We start from the raw sequence: 26,162 nt of genomic DNA on the forward strand, positions 1-26,162 counted from the left end.
GATCCCAAATGGTAGAAATATCATCGGAAGACCAGATGCTGTGTTTATTTGGTCCCATAAATGCTCAGTAAGGTAAAATATAGCCCATGATAAGCTTAAATACCATGATATTCAAGTTTATTTGGACTCCCGCAGAGCCAGAATATTTATCCCTACTTTAAAACTTCGTATTTTGGCTTCCTTTATAGAAATCAAGGTAGCCTTTTTTCTTGTTCCTCAACACCAATAACCATAAAACCAAAAACTCGTTTATCATACAAAATTGCCACCTTCAAGTCTGTCACTGAGTGGTTATGTGTAGAACATATCCTGCAGAGGGCAGTATGACCAAGCATTTTATTTTAGCAGTGGCGTAAACAAGAGAATTAGTTAATCCATTGGCATCTGTATTTCTGTACTGTGACTTTCCAGAATAAATAACAGAAGGCATTGCGGGGAATTAGCGTAGAATCTGTGTGAGCTCAAGATTGGTGCTAGGCAAAGGAAAATATCCTTTTGGATAACTCTTGTTGCCATACATTGGCCATCTTTCAAAGGGGGGTGAGATTACATAGAAAATTCAGCTAGGTCTGACACCTTAATTATGTAGCATATCCACGTCCTCGTAGATTTTGACGGCATGAAAGGGGGAAGAAAATGTAACAAAAATATCCAGAATAAATGTAACTGGATTTCTGTAGAAGAAAAGCAGTTTGGGATCCCTCTGTGACTCATTTAAACCTCTGTTAATAAAAAGATCATAAGAAAGCGGCTTTGCTGAGTGTATATCATACAAAGGTGTTGAGTTGGATAATATGGTGGCCCTTTTTCTTTCTCTAAGACGTGCAGATTCACTGATTTATCTAACTGACGTTGGGTGATATATTGCTGATGGGTATGTCAGTGATTGTGCATTTCCAACCCCTCCACCTGATCTCTCCACTTTGGGCACTTGTGAAATTTCCATTACCACAATATCAAGGATCCTACTTCTGACCAAGTATCTAGGTCCAGACGTTGTTTAGCTGTAAAACTGGGCATTACTATGCAGGAGACCTAGGTTTGTTTTTTCCTTTTAATTTGGTTTCAGTCCCAGAAGGAGAGGCAGTACTTTGTATCTCTCAGATCCAAAGTGCAGCCCATCCAGATGATTAAGAAGTGAGGTTGATGTGCTCTGAAAGGAGTCCTGTCCTCTTCAGCCAGAAGATGAGTGGCCCAGCACTATGGAGTCTTCATGTATAAAGAAAAGATGAGAAGAGCTAAACCCCAGTAGTATGGGAAGAAGCCCCTGTACCTCTTATAATAGGAGGTCAGAGCTAATGAAAATGCTCATTCATTAGGTTTAAGCCGCACTAATCTTAAATAGAGATGGGCCCAACCTGTGTAGTTCATACATGGATAAATCTATTTCCACGTCAGGATGTGCTAAGATCCAGGGTTTTGGTTTGGTCCCGCATATAGAGAATGTAAAATTTAGATTCAGATCCCAAACCTTTCCAAAGTTCAGCAGTGTTTTGATCAGGGGTTTTGGTTCTGGCCTATCCATGATATTCTACCATCTTTATAGTATGAAATGGGTGCTAGGAAACATCTGTTACATTTTATGTTGATAGTATGACCTTGTTAGCACATTTAACCAGCTGTGACTGTTTAACCAGCTAAATGCTGTATGGCCGTAACAGGGCAAATGCTTTCACTGTTGAAGCAAGTACGAAGTATATTTAGTGCAGAAGCTGGTGTAAGTCCTCTAGTATCAGGCAAACTTAAAAGCTACTATTTTAAAATCACCATCAGCAATCTTCAGTGTTAATTTTGTGTTTCCTTTATTCTAGAAGAGAAAATTACTAGGAATTAAGATTCTTAAGACTTATTCTTGGCACAAACTTCCCGTGTGACCTTAGGCAAATTACATAGGGCTTGATCCCCAACCCATTGACCTTGTTGGGCTTTGGATTAGGACCTCTTAAGGGGTCCCCAAGTAGGGAGTAGAAAATTGTGAGGCAGCCATGATCTAGTTTTCTTCCAATTCTTAAGCAACAATTGAAAAAGACAGCTTCAAGTAGGTGGTTTGTCTGTTAACTGCCATCTTTCCAGGCCTTTGGCTGAGGACCCAATCCTGCATTCTGTGTGCACCCAAAATTCCCACTGACAGTAAAGAGATTTGAGAGCACAAGAAATGCAGGATGGAACCTAGAGTGTTTTTTTTTTTAACACTTGGCAGCTCTGATTTTTCTAGATTTTATGTAAGAATTAGCATTTGTGTCATAGTGCAACTTAATATCTGCTTAGCACAGGATAATTCAGCTAACATTCCCACTCACAAAGATTGTGTAGTTTAAAATTGTCCTGGATCTCATGTGTCTCACACATATTAAAGAGTTTTATCATGGTTACATAATTGCCAGATGGCAGCAAACAAAAAGAGATGGAATTTTCCCCCTTTCAAATGTGCCTTTGTTTACTGGTTCATCCTTTTTGCCTTTATAACCCATTGAATCTACTGGTCACCATTATGATTTTATTTTTCTCCCATTCATGGCTTTAATTAATGAACTTAAAAGTAAGGCTAACAGTATAATTAGTACAGAGCAAAAAAAAAATAAGTAAATGGCTATCAACATTAGCGAGACATGGTACTTATTCTAACAAATTAATCCTCACCTTACACTTATGAAGATGGAAAGGATGTTTTGCTATTATCCCAATTTAACCAAATGGAAAACTGATGAACAGAGAAGATATGTGACTTGACCAATACCACAGAGAAATTCAGTGGCAGAACTAGACTTAATACTCAAGATATCTGGGCTTCCCGAAATATTCTGATATTGCCTGCAGGCTAAGTGTGGGTGATCATGTCTTCCTCTAGTCGCTGACCCAAGTGAGAAGACCCCACTGCATCCTCTCAGCTAATGGAATTACTCCTTTAGCTCAGGTGACAGGGGCATTTGCTTTTTGATGCTGATGGTTCTATTGCTACCAGTGTGGATAATCATGGTAGCATGGGAAGGTGGAAAAGAATCACAGAAATAGATGAGTTCTTCTAACAGTGAACAAGGAACTCTTTTACATCGTGGAAAAAAGTAAACAGTATAAAGCCACCCCGCCTCTCAGTGGCCTGGTCTACACTGGGGGGGTGGAGTTGACCTAAATTATGCAACTTCAGCTACGTGAATAACGTAGCTGAAGTCAACATACTTAGATCTACTTACGGTAAGTTGACTGCTGACACCCCCCCGTCGACTCCACCTGCGCCTCTCGGTCCGGTGAAGTACCGGAGTCGATGGGAGAGTATGTGGCGGTCAATTTATTGCATCTTCAATAGATGCGATAAATCGACCCCTGCTGGATTGATCCCTCAGGAGGTAAGTTCAGACGTACCCAGTGTTTCATTGTAGGTCTTCTTCCTAGAAGCTTCCCCAGGCCTCTCCGACCTGGCTTCCTGCTACTGTTTTAAAGAAGTACACACATCCTCTTACATGATGTTTCTGTATATAGTCCATTAGCCCACACTACCTCATGACAATGCAGGTACCATAAAATACAGCTTTATTTTGTATCATTCTTTCTCCATAAAACTATATATCCCAAGGATTATTTACAGTGTTAAATAATACTCTAAAGACATAGAAGAATGTTTCTGCAACAATTGAAAGGCATTGATAAAACTTCTTTTAAGCTAGAAATCATGAAAAGATTACCAATATTAGAAATCTGACTTTTGTCTAAGTTTTCTTTGTTGCATAATCAAGAAAGCCTTATTATTTTACTTTTTAAACACATATGCTGGCTGTATTTGAAGAAAATAGGTTGTAATTAAGCAAATTGATTAACTATTGTTGCTATAAATAATTTTGGGCTCCAGTTTGCTCTCATTAATATAAATAGAGATTGTTTTCCCCATTGACTTCAGTGGGAGCAGGGTCTGATCCAAAGCCTATTGAAGTCAATGGAAGTCTATGTACTTATGTGAATATGCTGCCCTGTATTGACTGGTTGCAGAACAAACACAAGGATTTTCTAGCTGATAGCTTGGAGAGTTCTCTTCCTATTGTTCAAGTGATAGAGGCATGTTTATTGCAGATGCAGAACCAAGATCCTTTCCCTGATCTGTAGATGTGTATCCTGTGATGCAAAAGTTAAGATGACCTGCAAAACAACCCAAACTGGACTTGTGCCCTTCTTTGTTTTGTTAGAATGTTTGAAGTCCTGAAAGCATTTTGTCAAAATAACTTAAAACAAAAAACTTGGTTGTTTTAGGTATTGCCAATCTTACTCTTTATTTGAGAATGAAGTGGAGATTCTTATGCAATCTCTTGATTTCTGCAGCTGGGACTTTAAAAAAAAACACTTAATATTGCAAGACTCACTATTATGCGAGTTGGCAACACGTGTTTTTCTGTTTAGATTTTACATTAGTATTTCAGGTCTGACTCCCCTGGAACACTCTAGTGACGAGCAAGCTAATGAAATTATGACATCATAACAGACTGAAAAATTGTGTGAAGTTTCTAATATTTGTTAGCGCCCCTGTCTCAGCCCAGCGAAATCACTGCACAAAATTAAAAACATTAAAGACGTTTCAGACTGCTCCTGGTCAGCCTCACTGTTGAGTTTTAATGCATGCACAGTGATCAGGTACAGTGTAGATAAATAGATGTCACTTTGACATTGGTTCATGCAGTAAAAAGTTTTCAAGGGAAGGAAATATTTAAGAAATTACCATTATCTGAAAACTGAGAGCTACGCATGGATCTGACAGCCCAGGATCTCAGCGCCAGGCAGCGTGGCTCCCATGTGTGATCTGCTCAGCGCCAGGCAGCGGGACTCCCAGATGTGAGCTTCATGTACAGCCCACAGCCTGGGCTTTCAGTGCTGGGCAGCAAGGTTCCAGCTCTGAGCTGCGTGCAGAGCCCACAGCCTGGGCTCTCAGTGCTGGGCAGTGCGGCTCCAACTGTCAGCACTGTGGGGTAACAGCTGGAACACTCCCCACTGCCTTGGGGGGCTCAGTTTCAAAACAGGGACCCTACTGGCAGTGAAATTGACATTCTTGTCAGTGTCATGGCTCTGCAAGTAACAAAGTGTCTATACAGATATTCCATACCCCAAAATATGTCAACCTAACCCTTATACTTCTAGCTGAGGTGGATTTATTAGGTCGGCGCCGCGGGCGAATTACAGTGGTGGGAGGAACACCGTAGTGTGTACACTTACACAGTTAAGTTGACATAAGCTGTTTTATGTCAACCGAATTCCTAGTATAGACCAAGCCTTAGAAAACTATTTTAATATACCTACGCAAAAGAAAACAAGGAAAGTAGTAAATAAATAAAGAAATAAACGGCAAAAACCCATGGGAATTCCAGAAATAAAAAATGGTTTAAAAAACAGTTACATTGCTAAGTGACAACAATATATATTGAGAAGATGGATGATCCAGTTGTTAGCGCTCTGTGCTGGTGACACCCAGGTGCAATTCCCTGCTCTGCCAGAGACTTCCTGTATGACCTAAGACAAATAATTTACGGACTAATTTTCAAAGTGTCTAGGTGCATAAATCTCATCTTCAATGAGATTTAGGTGACTAATTTGTTTAGGCACTTTTGAAAATCCCAGCAGTCACCTAAGTGCATCTCTAGGGGCCTCAATAAATTTGGCCTTTGGTCTCTCTCTGTGTCTAAGTTCCTCATTTGTTAAATAGCAATAACAGCACTTTTTCAGCTCACGGGGGTTTTGAGGATAAATACACCAAAGATTGTGAGATGCTCACAATCCTACAAAAAAAACCCCAAAAGCTGAAAAGTGAGGAAATGAATAGTTAAGATGATAAATTGTACACTGGCCATATAATAAATATAAACACAGTGGGCCTCAGCTGTGTAAATCAGTGTTGATTTCAGGGGCATGTTAATTTACACCAGCTGGGGACCTGACCCATTCTTATTAAATACAAACAGGAACTTTAACTCAAAATAAGTACTGTTCTTTCATTTCCAATCTCAAAATATAAACAAAACACTATTTTAACACTATGAAACATGATGAAAAAGAAATAAAAATGATATATGTGCACGTTAATGACACACTGACCAGCTTCAAATACAAGTCCACACAATACAGAATTTACCATGGATCAACAATGGTATGCCCTTTTCCTGTTATACCACATACTCAGCATTATTCTCAAGAAACAACAGTTATAAGTACTTCACCCCCATCACCATCAGTTCATAAATATATATATAAAATAACCTGAGCTGGTAAAATGTTTTTCTGTCAGTCTCTGTGTTGGACCTGCCTACCTTAGATAGAAAGTTCATATAAAATTAATGTGAAATTAACTGTGTATGTGCCATCCTAACAAATCTTTTAAGTTAAAAAAATTTCTCCCCTCTGTTCTCCCCCCTGTCCCCCCGGTCAATTACAAAGGCAGCAGAAAGACAGGAAATTCTACATGAAAAAAATAAAGTCTGCCTTTTGCTGAGACTCCTCTCTAATGCTACCTTTTTAGCATCACATGGGGGAACCCGTGATAAAATTGGTTAGAAACCCATCCAGGGAAGTGCACAGGCAATGCCTTGAATAATAAAAATGCAAAATTATGTCATCACATCACACTGGTTTAGGAAAATCTTGTTTGTCGCTGTGCAAGAAGGGAAAGTTGAGTTGCTTGCAAATGGGAATGTTTAATGATTGCACACACAAGGGGGGATGGGGAACTGGTTTTGAAGTAGATGTTAATGCAAGATCACACACCACTGTGCTTTAATGTAGCAATAGATCCACATCCAGGCTGGTGCCTTAGGGATGGAGATGAAGGAATGCAAACTGGCTATTTATTCCACTCTTGCTACAGGATTCAGTGGCATTTGCAGTTGCAGAAAACAGGATGACACAATTAATACAATTGAACTGAATCGTACAACACATGGGGGGTGATGGATGGAGGATGAAGTTAGACATTTCTAAAAGCCACTGTAGCACAAATGTCAGCATGCACACATCAGCTGTTGCAGTACTATACAGGCACACACACACTGCTTCTGTTGTACACATACATAACAGGCTTTTTGGTGTGCACATGTACACATTAATATATCCTTTCTGAGGACCATGCATGCACATATGCACATCCCTTCAACATGACAAACTACTAGCATAAACTTATTGCTAAAGAGTAAGAGAGAGAGTACTTTCAGTTGTGTTGGCAGGTCAGATCTGCCTAGGAAGAATGGGACTTCACACTGTGTTTGGGGTTTGATCTCTGTGTCCATTTCTGATCCAGAAGGTTGCTACATACCATGATGTAGTCTCTGCCATCTCTCTCCTTTCTCTCAGATTTCACTGAGATTTTCCTCATTGCTTTATGGTCCCTGATAATTTGAGAATATATCTTTCTCACCTTCTCTTGTAATCTGGATATTGGAGCAGAATGTGCCTCTCTCTCAATCTCTCCTATCAGGTAGGTCGCATGTTGTCTCCTTGCTGCATTTGGATTGTGCCTTGTGTTTCCTGATTTCCATCTCTAGTTTATTGTCACTCATATATATAGTCAGAGTCTGCTTGAACTGTTTTCATTTCACTGCACAGAGGCTAGTAGCTTACTCGTGTGATAATTCTGTGCAGGGATCTGTATCATCTAGATCGTTGTTTTCAATTTGTTCTTGCCACAGGCTGATATGTTGGTGATTTGGGTGCTGAGCCTCAGCCTTTTTTGGTTTGGGGAAGCACTAACTGGCTTCACTGGATGGCAGGTTAGAATTGTTGAGGTTAGCAGTGATGATATATACAACTAGATTTTTTTTTCTGTCAAATTTAACTTGTGATACCTTAGTGCTTTGCAGTGGAAGGATACCCTTGCTGCTTTGGTTGAGATGACACCAGAAGTCTAGCGTTCTTTATGTATGTTAATTTGGGAGGGGAATTGACCCAGTTCTGTGTTGCAGCCAATGTTGCTATATTTCCTGTGTTGGTGTAGTATGCATGCAGCTGTATAGTTACTAAGGAGTTTTTTCAGTAGGCCCACTTCGCTGTTGAGGCTTTGCCCCAGACTTCACTCCCATATAGAAGAATGAGCTGAATTATATTATTCAGTAGTTTTACTGAAGGGTTACATCTGTCCATTCTTTATGGCATAGAAGGCCCACAGTCCTGCTGCTTTTATAGTCAGTTGGAAGCTCTCTGAGATGTTTATTATGAGACCTAGATATGTATAATGTAGGGTGTGCTTAATTTCCATGTCTCTCATTTTAGACTTTTGGGGGCTTTCTAATATATCCTTTTTGTTTTGTTTTATTTGTTTTTTCTAGGCTCACCGGCAGGGGATTTATATTGAGCTATGTTTATGTTGCACATGCCCATTTTGGTGTGTGCACCCTCTGCTGCTGTGACTTCAGGCATACGCCCTGATCCCTTCTAGTGCCTGCACACACAGAAATCCCTTGTTACAGATACATGTTTCTGCTGCACAGGTGGATGCACACACACTTATGCAGATTCCCTCTGCTGCACGAGTACAGACACAGATCTCATCTCTTGCACCTAGATCGCACTCGCACATACAGATCCCTTTACTGCCTGGGCACACAGACACGTGCAGTGCCCTTCTCTTGCCCACACTACACACACTAGTGCAGATCCCTTCTGCTGCAGGGGCACACACACGCACCTCCCTTCTCTTGCACACCCAGAGCGCACACACACGTGCTCTGTTCTGCGATCAGAGCCCCTCGCTGCCTCCCCCAGCTCTGCGCTTGGCCCAGGCAGCAGGTGCATTGCGGGGAGCGGCTTCCCGGAGATCCCTTGGACGGTGGATGTCCTGATCTGCTGCCGGGTGTCGCTGCCCAGCCTGCAGCACTGAGCGGGGGGAAGGGAAGGAGGGAGGGAGGCAGCCAAGACCCGCCCAGCCCTGGCCGCTCACTGTCTGCATTGGCTGCGGCTGCTGGTGCTATTGTCCATGGAGCGCCCTGCTCCGCTCTGTTGCTCCGGGGCACGCGGCAGGCAGGTACCACCCCGCTCATCTCCATCCCCGGCCCATGGGTGGCTGGCCCGCAGGACCACGGCAGCGGCAGCGGCAGCAGCAGCTGCTCATCTCCCGTCTCCCCCACCCCTCCCTTAACCACCGAGACTCGCTGCCTCCCTCCGCCAGCTCCCACTGCCTGAGCCATGTCTGCGAGAGGTGAGTCTCCGCCGGGCTGCGCGTCGCCCTCCCAGCCGGGGCTCGGGGCGAGAGAAACCTGCCTCTGGAATGGAGCTGAGGTTGGGGGGCGGAGCGGTTGCCATTTGCTGTGGCAGCCCCGAGGAAATGCAACCCCGAGCCTATTGCAGTGCACTGTGCCAGCAGCTCCCTCGCCAGAAACTTTGCTACAGATTTGCTCTCTGAGATGCGGCTGATCGAATAGGCTTTGCTTGACCTTGGCGGTTTGTGTTTCTTTGCTCTGCTGCTGCACACGAGTGCCCTGCTCACCTCATTCAGCCAGTGTGGGGTGGGAAGGGGGTCCTCATCGCAGGCTGTTGAAGACAGTTAAAGGTGAGGTGAGGAGAATTATTTTTTTCTTCTCCCTGCCTAGTACCATTTTGCAGCTCGGTGATGGAAATATGCCAGAGCTCGATGCAGCAAGATTTAAAGCTGCAGAGCATCCTATAAAAATAGAGAGATACACCTGTAGGACTATATTAGTGAGACCTTGTTAGCCCTGATTTGTATTTAGTTTTTGAATAATTTAAAAGCTAGAAGCATAAAATAATGGGACTAGAAGGAAAGAGTGCAGGGAGGAGCAATTTCTACGTTTCCTTTTTAAAGATGACATGAATATATTTATAGGGCGAAAAGGAAGGTGATGCTGAGTCTGGTTTTATAGTCGATCAGAACTCAGTGGTTACTATTATTAATGACATATGAACTGCTCAGCCATCGCCTGAGTAATGAACATGGGTTGCTTTATGGAGTTTTTAATGACAATAACAGCAGGTTAACACTTTTTATAGAAATGTGCATCTGCCCTAACAGGAGCATTTTAAAGTTTTAGACCAAATTTGCATGATTTCTAATGGCAGGAGGCTTAAATTTGAGGCTCTTCCTCATCCATGTGTAAAGTCTGACTCCACATTTCTTTTGCAATGAGCAACTCAGCCCTGAGTAAATGCAGAACCTGTCTCATCTCAAATGTTGCTGCTTCTGATTTGAGAATTGATAAAGGTGTGGCTGTCTAGAGTTTGGTGCTTTGATTTTGTTTGGTTAAAATTAGTGCCCGTTGAAGAATGGGGGGAAAGAAAGCAGAAAGTTAAAGATCTAACTCAAATCACAACAAACAAAAGAAATTAACAATCTTCTCTTTTGCCTGGGGAAAAAAAGAAAATTTTAATAATAGATAAGTAAAATGTTAGTTTAAAAATGCACCCCAATAGCTCTTTACATTTAAAAAAAAATTGCAAAACCATGAAGATGTGGTTAACTGACCAAGCAATTTCATAATTATTGTGATGAATCTCATGTGCCTGTCCCCAGTTTTCTCCTAGATCTTTGTTTTTTTTGTCATCTTTCCTGGTGTTATGTACACAGGGGCCTCTAACCTGCAAGCTACTTTGCATGGATGAGGTTCTCTGCCGGCATGGAATGCTATTGACTTCAATGGATCTCTGTGTAGTTGTAAGGACCCACATGAAACAGCTTACAGGATCTTCGAGGCCAGAGCTTGTAAACTCTTTGTGGCAGGGACCATGTCTCTCATATGTCTGTAAAGCACCATACCATCTCTGATATAAATGGTACTGGCTAAAAATAATCACGATGTATGGTGAAGCTCTGGTAAACGTCTGTCCCAGATCTGGACTTTAGCGTACAAAATCTGAGTGTTTACTGTGAATCTCCCCCAAGCTTATACCCAGCTTGGATTTTATCTCGTTGCCACCAACTAGGACTATTTAGGGTTCCTAGTTACCCCGAGTCACCCCAACCTTTCCCTGGGGGACCCCCAAGACCCAGAACCCCTGGGTCTCCCTATCTCAACGGGAAAACAAGCTCCTCCCCCTTGTCTCCTCGTTATCTGCTCCCCCGCTTCCCTCTCCCTTTTCCCTGGGTGAGCCTGGGCGATGCAGTACTTAACTCCTTGAAGGCCAAACAAAGAGGGAAATCACCCTCCCCCTGAGGCGATGCATTCAAATCTAGTAAAGCTAATATAAAGAGATTTTCCACCCCCCCTTCCTGTAGCCTCACCGGAGAAACCCCAAAAACCTCAGCCAGGTTTTAAAAAAGAACTTTATATAAAAAGAAAGAAAATACAAAACAATATTACTGCATTAAGAGATCAATACAGGCTCTTGCTTATAAGAAAATATGAATAAACAGTCTGATTTAAAAGTTAGCCAAATTAAACCAGTCCAGCACATCAACACACATGTAAATACAACACAAAGCATATAACAGCCTATTTGCCTTGTTGCCTTTGTACTTACACTTTGTAGGAGAAATTAGAAAGAAATAGGAGTTAGCAGGAAAGTTGTTTCCTCCATAGCTGGGAGAAACAAAAGACCTAGAGTACACAATTCCCACCCCTGACTTTTAAAAAGTCCAGTTCTCTGATTGGTCCTCTGGTCAGGTGTTTGGTTCCCTTTGTTCACCCTTTACAGGCAAAAGAAAATTAACCCTTACCTTCCCTATCTACTTATGACAGAAGCCCTTAGTTCAAGAAGTATGAAAACATGTAGCTCCTTGAAGTGCCCATTTTTAATGGTCTCTAATTCTAATGGAATCCAATTTCTGTCATGAAATTTCATTGGGGAAAATCCTGGTCTCAAAGTCCTGAAAACAAGGATGAAGGTGGGAGGGGCAGTAGGATTTGAGGACTGCGTGCAGGAAGTTTGTGACACCAGCTCTGTGGTGGCTCCATGAGCACTAGCATGTGGAGGGTTGGGGAAGATGGTTTACAACTGAGTAGATCCTCTGGTCATTTCCCCCTTTCCCATCCTGCGTACTCCGTGGAAAGAGGCATAACATATGTGGACACTATTGCAGCCTTGATGAGCCTAAGGCTGCTGGTAAGGAAAGACTTTGACACCTCAGAAGGGGGAAATATGCCTAGTGAGTTGGCAGGGGGGCCAGCTCATAAAGAGGTTGCACACTGAGTTCAGAGAGCGAGTGAGAGAGAGAGAGTGGTAACAGAGCATGCAGCAAGTAGCTGAAGCAGGCCTCAGACCTGGAAAGAGTTGATTCCCCAGAGCAGAAAGGAGAAGGTGCCACCTGCGGTGAGTGGACCCAGTGTTACGCAGCATGATATAAGGAGGCAATGTAAAGCCGGTGGTGCTGGCTTTCAGAGGAGAAGCTAAACTGTGGTGGTGACCACATGAGGTCATTAAAGATCCTGCAGCACTCTCTGTAATCTGTTAATGATACTATTTTGGCCAAATGCCACATTGGGTGATGTTGTATTAATTTAGATAGACTATATGGACCAAAGGTGTTAACAAGACCCAGTCACTGTCCAACTTTAAACAAGGTATACAGAGTATACAGAGACCTCAGCCTGCTTAGTACTCTGGCAAACACACCGTTAAAAATCACTCTAACCTTTTATTAAAGATACAGAAAAGAAGGAAAAACAGGTAAAACATATGAAATGTAAAATAAGGCTTTAATTTTATCAATATCCCTTGTTTCCTTTCCCTTTCACTGGAGAGCATTTTTAGAAGGAAACTCCTCCTTGTTTGATAGTCTCTTTGATGGTATCAAAGATGGTAATAATAAGTGTCCTCTTTTTGGAAAAGAGAAGACGTTAGTAGAGATGGGCTGGAGCTATTGTTGTTAAAGTCTGATCCCGTTCCATCCCAGGTAGTGTTTGGGATTCAGCTGGAGCAAACAATGTGGCAGTGTCATCTGGGTCCCTCTCTCTGGATCTTGTCTGGTCAAGACATCTCTCAGAATCAGCATGTCGAACGTGTGAGGTCCCAGGAGACAGTGGGGTGCCCCTTGCCTCACTAGCCATGATGGTGCCCCTTGCCTCAATAGCCAATTTTTCTCCTCAAAGTCTCTTCCTTTCACAAAGGGAATTGTGGGTGGAATAGCCCTTCATCTCATTTTTTGCCCTTCAGTTAGGGCTAGTTTCCAACATACCAACATTTGTTTTACTGATTTCTGGTTCCACACTTTGCTTGTTTACTCAGCATGATCTTACCACAATCCTAAAATTATATCAGTAATCCTTGTTGTTTGCACCAATTCAGTCTTTCTGTCTCCCTTTTATTCCTTTTTCCATCAGCATTTGTTATAGGTTATTGTGACATCCTGTGAACTTTCAGGTATGATTTACAATTGAGCTCACAATTAGTGTAGATTTGTAGGCCCAGTTATTACAACAGTAACTAGGGCCAACATTTCCAAAAAACTGGGGCAAGCACAAATAGCCATTTAGGAAACCACCGAGGGGCCCAAGTGAGAGCTGAACACATTGGGGATTTTCTGATCTACTGTTCAGTTGTGTCAACATTGCCTGAGAGCTCTGTAGCTGGAACAGTTTGAATGATGGAGTGGAATTTGCAGGTGTGCTCTGGGTATCTAAATTGTATTTTCAGAAGAGTCATGGGGCCGTCCAGGGTCCTGATGCAATACCCATTGGCATCATGGCAACCCCTCCATTGACTTCAGTGGCCATTGGATCAGGCCACTAAAGGTGCTCAAAAGTTGGTATTGTCAGAGGTACTGATGAAAGTGATCACGCAGCAGCCTCTTATTGGTATCTTTGCCGTTTTGTGTACTCTGATAACAGGCAATACACAGAGTAAACTCCCCCCTCCCTCCCTCTCTCCAACACACAAGCAAGACAGGATTCACTGTAGGTTTTTAGAAGAGCCAAGATGGAGGAAGTGGATAGGATTGAGCCCACAGAGGTAGACAATATAGTCATTCCATGAATAGTATAGCTCCAAAGTGGGAGTTCATGACTGCTGTGGCTGGATACCCAGCATCAATCCATGACTCTTGCATCTTGTCATCTTCTACAGCAGTTACCTGATCTGCAGCCTGAGTTCTCAGTCTCTGTGTTATGTTGGCAGAGAGGGTTTGTGAGCACTTGCCCAGCAGCTCATTCTTGAGGAAGATCATTGAAGATTCTGGGGTCATGTAAATGAGCTTCCCCTTGCTCTTCTCCTCCTTTCTGACATATCCCCCATCACCCACATCTACTCCTGTCCCTTCCACAAATCCTTTGCAGAGTATCCAAAGGAGGCCCTTTGAAAATTCCCTTGCACATTTCTAGCTACCTAAAATTACCCCTGCAGTTTCAGGACTTGTTCCAAAGCCCACTGGAGTCAATGGAAGGGCTCCCACTGATTTCAATGAGTATTGAATCAGGCTGTTAGTCTGCAAAGATATTAACTTCTTATCCTAAATTCTTATGTAGTGTTGCTGTGCACTATTCAACAGCCCCTGTGTTTGGCCCTATACGTGGTTGCCTTTCAGTTGTGAAGTTATCCCTGTATATTCTTTTCCTATCTCACAAATGCAAGGCAAGGGTTGTTTGCAAAGAGCTTTAACATCATTGGATGAAAGACATTATATTACTTCACAGTGTTATCTTATGCCCTACTTGTGCATATTATCTCAAATTGCTTGAAACATGTCAAAAACACTTCCTCTCCTGAAGGTCTGAATCCAGGGCAAGTGGAAGTTTTACAAATAGATTGGGTTTTTTAGTAGTGGATTTAGTTAGGCTAGAGGAAAAAGGTGTGACAACTGTGCAGTCTTATCTGTTTGCTTTCCCATGGTCAAATAATGCAGATATTTTACCAACCTTTGAAAAAAGATTCCAAGAGAGTCAGCATGAGCCATTTTCAGCCCCAAAGTTAGCTTGTTCAAAAAGAGGAATACACCTAAAACCACACTTCGATCATTAGCTATGTCTCCTTAACGAGTATAGCATCACAACAAAAGTAACTAGAAGTTGGTAGAACCTGATAAATGATACAGAAGCATTTTCAACTGGTTGTACCATGTCATGGGAGTGGGTGTTAACACAGAACACAATTATAATGGTTAGCCTAGTACTCCATAATCCCTGAGTGAAGTAATAGAATTGCTTAGTTTGAAATAACAAGCAATGTATTTACATATCTGATTTAATGACATGCCAATAGAGCACTTTCCCCTTGAATTATTTTTTCCTTAAGTCTCAGAACCAGGGAATTCCTAGCTTCTGGTCCTGTGCTGAGACCACTAGACTACACTCTTATAGGCTAATAATTGAATTTCCCCCTTAGGATGAAGTAAGGCATAAATTACTCTGTTGTTTCTCCCAAGTATCATCTCTTATTTTATATGTACATGCTGCACATCACTTGCTTCTTCATTCCAGTGCATGTGGATTTCTGCTGAAGTAAACACTGAAGATCTTTTGGTGAGAAATGGAAACATGGAAGTGCTGGCTCCTATTTATGATAAAAACTAATTTTGATTCGAATTTTCTCAAGCTTCAAGACCAGCTCTGTCAGCTGCAAACAAGTGTGTGTATGTATATGTATATGTGCATATATATACATAGGGCTTCTGCTGGCAGCACTTTGATTCATGTACATGCTGACCCGCACAAGCCTAGTTGCTGGGCGTTCCACAGACTTTTTTCTTCTGGGTTTGTCATTGTCTCAACAGTATTGCACATGGCTAGTACTGAATCAGCGGTCCAGCAGGTGGTAATGTGGTCTTCCGCCCCCTCTTCCAATCTAGACTGCAGTGTCTTTCTGTCTGTCAGGGGTATTTTTCTCTCCAGCCTAATCACAGCCATTGCTCTTGAAGTAATGCATGGCTTAACCATTGATTGACTGTCATTTACACGGAATCCTGAGGTTGGGAAATGCTATGTGTGGTGATGGGAAAAGTATACAATTCAAGAATGATGGAACATATGAAATATACTCCCAAATCCAGTGCTTAAAGTGGAGGGTGAAAAAAATTGGAGGATCTGTTCTAATCTGGGAGTAGCATCTTTGTAAGACATTGTTGAAAGCTCATTCCTCAGTGACCCAGCTTGATTTTTAAATTTTATTTTTGCTGGGCCTGTGATCTCTTGCAGCCCCCCACCTTCTACCACACATATTTTAAGCATTAAAATAATTTCTAATAAATGATCTGCTCTCTGCAGGAGGAATGACAATCAAATTCTGAAGCGGGAGGTTGCTGATGTTACCCACATTGTACCACGAAGCTGATGGAGAAACAAAGTGGATCTGTTCAAGACCAGTTGAGAGATGGTGTTGAGTGTCTCACTTCAAATTTCCTCCATTTTCCCACGCCTGCTCCCCAGTTCACATTCCTCTCATTCTCAAGGTATCCCTTATACCCACCATCCTCTGGTGGACTTGTCAGAGCCCCACTTCTGTCAATCCATTGAGGCCCTTGGAGGGGTTGCTGTTGAGTCATACAAAGCACTCCTTCCTCACTGGCTGCCAATATCTGATAATATAGTCTCCATAGCACCTTCAGCCTCTGCAAGCCGAGGGAGTGAGAGTATCCAACTAAAAACTGCACCCGAGTCTCCCAGAGTGCTAATACTAAGCCATCAGTTTAACAAATAATAATAGTTTATGCCTTGCCCTTGTAGGGCGCATGGGAGCATGGAAGGTGCAAGCTACTTCCCTTCAGTCCCTTCTCTTGTTCTCCCAAGGCAGGGGTGGCCATCCATGGTTGCAGTTCCTGCCCTTCCTTGCTAGCCCTTCGGTGTTGCCCATGCCTCTCAGACTTTCCGCATAAGGCAGAGAGGAGATGGGGCTCTCTTCCTTTCTTTCTCCTCCAGGGAGCAGAGAGCAAGCTGCACTCTGCTCAGGAGTGGTGTGGCAGCTGCACTGCCCCTGTGCTCTGGAAGCTCTGGGAGATACGTCCTAGTGCCTCTCTTGGGACTATGCCGCTCTGCTGTGCCCTGACACAGACTTGTGTCTTACTGCCCCAGTCTGACTCTGAGCATTTTTAGAGCACTTTACTTCACAAACATCAGCTTTATAATAAGCTCCGGAGATGGATTATTTTATTTAATTAATGAAAACTAGTTAGAATTTTGAGGATCTGATAGCAATTTTGAAGGCGAAGGTAAGACACCCAGGTCCTCCAAGCTGAATTAAATTTGCATGTTCTTCTGAGTAAGCACGCTGATGAAAAGGTTCTAGGGGGACTTGATATGGATCCCTTGAAGTTCAGTGTTCCAGTTCACATTCAGCCTAGGTTGGCTGTGTATTGGCCTATGTAGAATGTCAGTCTTTGTCCAATTCCTAGTAGACCAGGATCCATGTTAGTGAACAAAAGGACTTTAGTTTCCTGTGATGTCAGTCTGGCACTTCCCATGAGCTGAATGGCCCTAGGTAGACCTTGGGGTGATTCCATCCTCAAAGCGTCTCAATGTTTTATGTTCATTAACCTGACAGATACATACACAAATGGTTTAAGCTGCATTTTTACAGCATATCTTGTGCCCTGTCTTGGTCTAGAAGTATAAGTTATAGAATCATAGAAATTATAAATGGAACAGTCCTGTTAGGTTATTTGGTCCATCTCCCTGCCTCTTCAGGAGAGCTCCTTACTGTATATTTTAGGGCAGTCTTTCTCAAACTGGGGTCCAAGCAGGGCCGGCGCTACCATTTAGACGACCTAGGCAATGGCCTAAGGCACCAGAATTTTGGGGGGACCCTATTTTGCCAGGGGGGCGGCAAGCGGCTCCAGGGGACCTACCGCAGTAGTGCCGGCGGACAGTTCACTGCTGTGGCGGCTCCGGTGGAGCTGCCGCAGTCGTGCCAGCGGACGGTGTGCTGGTCTAAAGGCTCCGGCGGACCTACCGCCAGCACGACTGCGGCAGCTCCACTGGAGCTGTGGGGGGCGGCAAAACCCTTTAGACCAGCGGAGCCTTTAGACCAGCGGACCGCCCGCCGGCACGACTGCGGCAGCTCCACTGGAGCCGTGGGGGGTGGCAAAACGGCCGTCCGCCTAGGGTGTCAGAAACCCTGGCGCTGCTCCTGGGTCCGAGGACCCCAGGAGGTCCGCGAAGGTAGTCCAAGGGGTTCGCGGGCGCTGCTGATCAACTTCTCCCTCTCCCTCCCAGCACCTCCTGCATGCTGGTGAACAGCTGTTAAGCGGTGTGCAGGAGGTGCTGGGAGGAGGGGGAGGAGCGGGGATGGTGCACACTCGGGAGAGAGGGCAGAATGACGAGCAGTGAGGACTAGGCCTTGGGCAAAGAGCTGGAGGGGCCTGGGGCTGAGCAGGTGGCTTGGGGATCTGCAAACATTTTTACAATCAAAATGGGGGTCCTTGGGTTTCTAAAGTTTGAGAACCGCTGTTTTAAGGCATTTGTCTAGTCTAGATTTAATGCCCCAAGTGATGGGTTTCCACCACTTTCTTTGGGAGAATGTTCCGCAGCCTAATGGAACTCACTGTAAGGGTTTTTTGTTTGTTTGTTTATTTCACACAATCATCCTAAATATCCCCGTATTAATTTCATCCTGTAATCCCTGGGTTAGCTAATTCCTGTCTATCCTTCGTGTTTACTCTGTCCAAAAGCTTGTAGTCAGTTATCCTTTCCCCTTCCCCCACCCCTGTTCCTGAACTCATTGAAGGGCTTGATCTTGAACTCATTGAAGTCAATAGTCTCAGAATCAGGTCCTGTGTCACTTAGGCAAATTATGCGTTCTGGGAACTGATCCTTCCAGCCCTTTAACATTCAAATCTGGTGGAACATTTGTTTTGATGGGAAAGAAGAATGAATTACTGATCTATTAGACTTTAAAATTAATATTTCTCTTGGGTTGCTCTTTTGTTTAACCTCCCACCCCTTCAGATTGATTGCACGTTCTTTTGAGATTAATGAAAATTAGTCCCAAATGAATGGAAAAAATGGTATAGAGGCAAATGGCAACAATAAGAGGAAACTGGGACAGTGAAGTAAAATCTGTTTTAGATGCATAGCTTTGAATGGATTCGGACACAAGGAAAATAAGAGTCAACTTACAGATGGAAAGGCAGGCAAAATTGCTTTTAGAAGTTGAGTGAAAAATACGAAGAGCTAGCATGTGGCTTGCAATCTCTGAAATCAGTCTTCCTGGGATTTGTCTTCTCATTTGTTTTGCTTGTAATGGATTTGAAATGAATCAGCACTTCATTTTGAATCATACCTGTAAATAATTGAAAACAGAAACCAGTTCTCCTGAATTCTCATACTTTCTTAATTGCCTCTTAGTTATGCAGTGTCATAAACAGATAGCTAAGGGTTAATGTTTCTTTTACCTGTAAAGGGTTAACAAAGGGAACCACACACCTGACCAGAGGACCAATCAGGAAACTGGATTTTTCAAAGCTCAGGGAGGGAATTTTTGGGTGTGTGTCTTTTGTCTGAGTCTCTGTTCTGTGCTCTCTCAGCTATGAGAGTGATTTCTATCTCCAGGCTTTTCTATCTTCTGTTTCAAGTGTAAGTACAAAAGGTAGAAAAACATATAGGCTTTATGTTGTTTTTTTTTGTATTTACATGTGTGTAGTTTCAATTGTTATCTTTTGAATAAGGCTGTTTTCATTTTTCTTTTAAGCAATGACCTGTATATTGTCAACCTTGATCCAGAGAACACTTTTATGTCTTTTTCTTCTTTATATAAGCTTTCTTTTTAAGACCTGTTGGATTTTTTTTTCTAGTGGGGACTCAAGGGTTGAGCCTGCAGCTCACCAGGGAATTGGTGGGAGGGAAAAGAAGGAAGGGGGAAGGTAAATTGTCCTCTCTGTTTGTATTCAAGGAGTTTAAGTACAGTAATTCTCCTAGTGTACCCAGGGCAGTTTGAAGGCCGAAGCTCATAACGGAGGCAGAGTTGTTTGTAAAATCCTGGGACCAGTTCTTGGTGCTTATTTTTATCATTTGTGTGTTTTAGCTGGGATGTCTTTCCAGGCGCTGAACATCGTAGTTAAAACCAAATCAAACCACCCATCCTGTCAAAATACTGTGTTAATATACAGTCAGTTGTAAGTGTTTAACCATTATGATGCTTTAAAGAAGGAATTTGCTCATCCTTAGATGATTTAGTGCAATAAAGGGCCCAGTTCTGCAAACTTCACTGAACATTGTATTTACTGTGGTAACAGTCCCATTTGCTTTAAGGAACTAATATTTTGCAGGATTAGATGTAAAGATTGGACCAAATGGATGAAACAGTAATGCATTCCTACCACTACAGACTGGGACCCTGTTTTATCCCAGATTTTAGAGTTATGCCATTGGACCAGTTTGTGTTCATATTAATCACATGGCGCAGGCTACGTCTACACTACAGGATAAATTCGAATTAGCTTAAACCTTTTATAAAACAGATATTATAAAGTCGATTGTGCACGTCCACACTAGGCACCATCGGTGGTGTGCGTCCATGGTCCGAGGCTAGCCTCGATTTCTGGAGCGGTGCACTGTGGGTAGCTACTGTAAAATAATGAGGCCAATATGTCGATTTCCGTCCACACTAACCCTATTCCGTATGTAATATCAATTTTAGCATTACTCCTCTCGTTTTGTAGGAGTACAGAAATGGATTTAAAGAGCCCTTTAAATGGATATAAAGAGCAGTGTAGTGTGGACGGGTGCAGCGTTAAATCGATTTAACACTGTTAAAATCGGTTTAACAGTGTAGTGTAGACCAGGCCTCAGAGTCCTGTAGCTTCACTACAACTACAAGAGAGCATATGTATTCTGCCTCTGCTCGAAATTATGTACACTTCTATTTTTTTGAGGTCTGCACTTTAAGTAGAGGATCTGTTGATGTGAATGTAAAAAAGACTGAAGTGCTAATGTACCACAGCCTTTTGTGAGACTGCTATGCTTCTACCACCAGAAGGAGAGGTGGTGGGATCTCCCTTCTTTATTTGTATTGTTGCTATAGGAGATGGGCTGTAGGGATATCTCTACTATACAACTGCGATTCACTGAGGAGGTATTGCTGTAGGAAGTACAGAAAATAGCATTTCAGCAGGTGATAAACTAGGCACAGGGAAACTAGACAAACTTTTTCAGTTCCCATTTCAAGGAGGGTAAAGAGAAACAAACTAGTGAGCTGTGAGGTATTGATTCTTCAAAAAATTTAAACATGTGCTTAACTCTCATTGGAGTCAATTAGATTTAAGCAGATGCTTAAAACATTCTGCCAGATCAGGACCTGAGTGAATAATGTTAATGTGTAGTGAGAACATTCTTTATTAACTAAACAGTATATTGGAGTGTATGCCACTTTTTTTCATGCCAACTCTTGTAGCGTTTCTTTTGTTTCATACTCTTGAACTTTCCCCTGGTATCGCACTGGCATAAAAGTGATCCTTCTTTAGAGTATGTCAAAGGACGGGTTTTTAATCACAATATGCACAACAGTCAGTAGGAAAATCTGCTCTCCAGTTATATGATAAGGAGTTTAATTTTGCTGCTTTCTTACAGATGAAGAAAAAGAACCTGCTTGCAAAAATCACAGGCAAATGACGCTATATAGTCATAAAACTGGATACTTTTTAATTTAAGGTGGCGAACTAATGTCAATGTCTCCAATATATTGGTGATGTTTATTATTTACTTTTCTATATTTGGGACCCTACTTTACTCATTTTAAGTATGTCATCATTTTGATTTCTTCCAGTGAGAGTTCTGTATGAATAAGGATTGTGGGATTTGGCTCAATAAAAGGACTCTGCTATAATTACTGTTACCGTGAAGCTGATTTTTGTTGCCATCATATCAGGCTGTTACAAAGCTTCAGTGATCAAGACAAAAGTCAGCAACCCCACTGTTCAAGCTGCGGTTTTCTTTTAACTCGTGAGGAAAGGTTCCACTCTATTTTTGGCACTGAAAAGTCTAGGAGCAGTCTCCAGCAAAGTTAGAAAAAGAGCTGAATCCTGATTAACTGTCAAGGGCTGCAGTGGAGGAGAAATCTAAGCTAGTGCTGTGAAAAGTTTGCTTACAGGAACTCTTATTCTTTCCAGGTCTTCTTGCACAGACGATGTAAAAGAGCATATGCCAAACTATTTACTTCAATGCTGTTAGTTTTGCACTTTGGTTAGTTAGCTTCAGAGGAACTCCTGATACGTATAAGGTCTCTGCAGTGTGAGTAAGATTCAGGGTGCAAAGAAAGAAAAGACCATTGTAGGGCCTGCCACTTCTCCATTGAAGGCAATGATACATGATCCCGTTGAGTTCAATAGCAGCATGATTAGATCCATCTTCAATAAGATAATATGTAAAATGAAGGTTACTTGACTCTAGACTTAGTGGGTTGAGAGGAATGAAAGCGAGAGAGAGAAAAACCCTTCCTGCCTTGGTTATGTGGAAGGAAAATTGCTTCCCTGATTGGTCCACCAGAACTCCAGATGTATTATACGAACCTTCCTAGTCAATTGTTGATGAGTGATCCAGAGGATGCTCGTCTATTACAGCCGCAGCCAGAAGCTGTCTCCTCTTTTGCTCAAGCTTTAGAGACTCATGTTTTCAGCTTCGGAGATCCCTGGCTTGATTCCTGGTGTGTCAACCAAAATGGTGGCTGTCACAGATGTCTCTTGTAAATCTAAATAATTAAAGCCAACAATCTCCTTAAAGTTAGATTGAGTGTGGATGGGAATCCAGCCAAACACACTTCAAATAATAATGTTTTCATGCCTGTTAAAGAAATCTGATGTACTGTTGAAGTGTTGATGGCGGCAGGGCTATCTTGACTCCTTTATTCCAGTTCTTCAGCCATATGCATGTGTGAAAGTGAAATGTTAGCATGTGTGTCTGTGTTCAGACACTTGTTCTCTCCTGAGAGGAACATTGGCAAAATATTTAGGTCCATTTTTTATATTCAGAATGTAATTTTACAGTGTTTGTCGGAAAGCAACACTTGCATTTGGACATGAATATACCTGGAGGCCTGATAAAAGAAGAGAGAGGACTGAAGAATGTAAGTGGAAGATGAACTGGATCTTAGCAATATGTGAAATCAAATGGGTTTTGTTTTCTTTAATTTAAAATAATCCAAGCAGTAGAATTACTAGCCCCCATAAAAGAAATCTATAAATTTCTCTGCTGTTTTTTAACAATGAATAGAAGCATAACACTGATTGGACCTCATTGAAATTGTGCTCAGTTTGACGTCTTGTCATATTGTCACCTGTTACTTATTTTTGTTAATATTCTTCTCATGAGTAAAAATACAGGCATTCAGTGCAGATTAGAGTGTGTGTGTGGGAGAGAGAGACGGGGAACAGTGCGAGGGGGGTAGTGAAGAGTTCTTTTTTGCTACAGAATAGTTTTCTTTTTTATTGAAATTGGAATTTTAACAATTTAAACAAGACAAGCTATTTTTTTTAAAAAAAGGTTAAATAAATATATTCTGAGAAGACAATAAGAATAATAAGTAATGTGGTTATTCAAAGCTGAATATTTATAGTGGTTCAGATATCTGAGACAATCCGGAACTGCTGGAGTTTTGATCTCTGAAGAAGACTTATAAAACTTCAGTCATAGTTGAATTGACAGATGCTAAGAACAAAACAACAAAAAAGTGCCCTGTTTTGTACCTAAAATACTGGATAAAGCTAGAATAATTGAGGAAAGAATTTGATTAGGATTTAAGGATCTCTGTAACATGAACTGAAGTAACCTCAGTCCAAAAACGTTGAAACATTTTTTTCTCTTTTCTATTACCAGCTGTTTTGATATTTGAACTAAACAAGAGAGGATGTATTATGTATGTGTATCATGTATACATTAGGAGTTTCATGTCTTAGACCCATAAACGTTCTGGATAAATAGATTATATATTCCTGCAAAAAAAGGCTTAAATTTAAAAAAAAAAAGCTTATCTGGCATGTTAGCCTTTCTATCTGTCTGTTAATGGCATGTTAAAATTATAAGTAATTAATATCAGTTAATTTACTTTCGCTGCCATAATAGCATTATAATATTTCTTTACACTGATACGGTGTAGTTATGAGAATTTTAATGACGATGTCATTTATTGTAGAGTAGCTGTGACATTTTTGTCTTCCCTCAAACAAAACAGTTCTGATCACACCTTTATTTTTAAAACTTTATTATTTCTGGAGAAGAAGAGCAGGAGACCAGTAATGCAAAACATTATCAACTGGTTTAATTTTTAAAATAATGTTGAACAGTCAAGAATCTTGTCTGATATTTCTGGGCCAATTCTGTTTTGAGTTCCACTGGAGTCAATCTAGTGTAACTTTGCTGGCTTTGATGGAGTTACTCTAAATGATCACTGATTTAACTCAAAGTAGACGTTGGCCTTACCTCCGTAAGATAGATGCAGAAGGTTAATATTGATCTAACTTTCACAGTAGCAACTGGAGAGTGATGAGTTTTTTGCACATTTTCTATTTTTTAAAACTAGAGCTGGGTGAAGTTTTTCAGTGGAAAAAATATATAAATTTTTGAATTCATATTGGTTTAGCTAAATTATTCATCTTGAAAAAACAAAAATGCCAAAAGTTACAACATTTTCAAAGTGAAACACTTCAATATTCTGACTTTTTTATTTTGGAATTTTCCTTCAATTTTGTTTAGAAAAAATGCAAAAATATTTAAAAAAATCTTCACAGAATCTAAACAAATCATTTTTTGACCCTAAACAATTTATTTTTCAATTTATTGATTCACTGAAATAGTTTGTTTTTGGGTCAACTCAAAACTACTTGTTTCTTCACTAATGCCAGCAAACCAAAAACCCAAAACCCAAAAACAAAAAAACCCCAACCCCCCAAAAAACTAAAAAACCCCAAACTGTTGTTCACACAGCTATTTAAAAACTAAAAGAAACACATAAGGAAAAGGCCTCTTTCTGGTGATGGTTTGAGATTTTCAAAAATGCCACAGTGCCTTCAAGAGCGCAAGTCCTGATAACTTTCAGTGGCTGCTTTGGTGCTTTTGAAGTTCCCACTGTTTAAATAGTTAAAACAGCCAAAAAGTTGGCATCGTACAGTGGTCAATGTTAGATTTCACTGTGGAGAACTGGAAAAGTGGAATGGAAAGAGAAGGATCTCCTGTGTGTTTTCTTGTGTTTTGCTCACATAGTAACTTATCCTTACCTATCTTCTCAGCACCTAGATAGTGTGATGACAAATGTTTAGAAATATTCAGGGAGATCTACCTAAGAGGAAGGTTGTGAGGGTAAATTTATGTTTCTGCAGATCACTGCAGTGTAAAGCACTATAAAAATGCTACGTGTTGTTCTGTCCTTTTTCCTATCTAGTACTATAAAGTACGCAGAGAGAGCTGAAATTTCCTTTGATAAGACCTGGTCTGTGTTTTGGATGATAAATCCCACTGAATTTGTCATGTTGAAGGTTTGAGAGGTTGTATGACTTGTTGGAAAAGCAACCCCTTAGAGACTGCTTTTGCGGATGCTAGAAGTTCACATTTTTCCTTTCTGCAAGACAAAAAAAGACCAAACAAACCAGTGCAGAAAGATGCATTTTATGCTCCGTGCATTAGCCCCACTCCATAGTTATCAGAAGCAAAAAGACTTTGTCCCCTAAGGGGGTTTATGAATTCCATCCAGCTTGCTATTTATGATGTTCTGGAAGTATTTTTAGAAAACATTAGCAATGGTGCTGAAGGGGACTCTTTATATGGACTAATTCACTAAGCAGCAGGCTGAAACTAAGAAGCAGGAATTACAGCAACATAGTGACGACAAAAATTCCAAATCTTTTGTTGATTATCCATAGATAGACTCCAGTTATTATCGAAAATAACTGAAGAATGATAAACATGGGGAAGAAGATCTATGTGTTGACTGCAAAGATTTGAAAGATGAAGAAATCTTAAACTTGTTCTCTGAGCTTCTGAGAATGAGAGATGTCTATGTACATGTGAGAGAACAGCGGTAGAGAATTCATGAAATGCAGTCCCGAGGAGAAACCTATGTGTATATCTGAAACTTTCCAGCAAATGTCCAGGGCTTTGCATACTTTGACTAGGTGACCAGATGTCCCAATTTTATAGGGACAGTCTCAATTTTGGGGGCTTTTTCTTTTCTGTTGATCTGTTTCCTAATTTCCTCGTGTGGGTATTGGACCCATGGGAAGGAGACTCTGGAAAAATTCCACCACGATTTCAACAGCTTCCACCCCACCATCAACCTCAGCCTGGACCAATCTACACGGGAGGTCCACTTTCTAGACACCACGGTGCAAATAAGGGATGGTC

General features: G+C 41.5%; 1 protein-coding gene across 1 annotated transcript in view; it reads left to right on the forward strand.

Annotated features, from left to right (window-relative positions):
* Positions 1–8,754: 8,754 nt before the first annotated feature.
* ABLIM1 (actin binding LIM protein 1) overlaps positions 8,755–26,162 on the forward strand; it is a 315,440-nt gene continuing 298,032 nt past the window's right edge. Inside the window, exon 1 of the mRNA XM_075072521.1 lies at positions 8,755–9,157. Within this exon, the coding sequence (XP_074928622.1) occupies positions 9,145–9,157 (13 nt within the window). The 5' untranslated portion in view covers positions 8,755–9,144. The remainder of the gene's footprint in view (positions 9,158–26,162) is intronic.

This window comes from Chelonoidis abingdonii, chromosome 15 (genome assembly GCF_003597395.2).
Source record: "Chelonoidis abingdonii isolate Lonesome George chromosome 15, CheloAbing_2.0, whole genome shotgun sequence".
NCBI lineage: Eukaryota > Metazoa > Chordata > Testudines > Testudinidae > Chelonoidis > Chelonoidis abingdonii.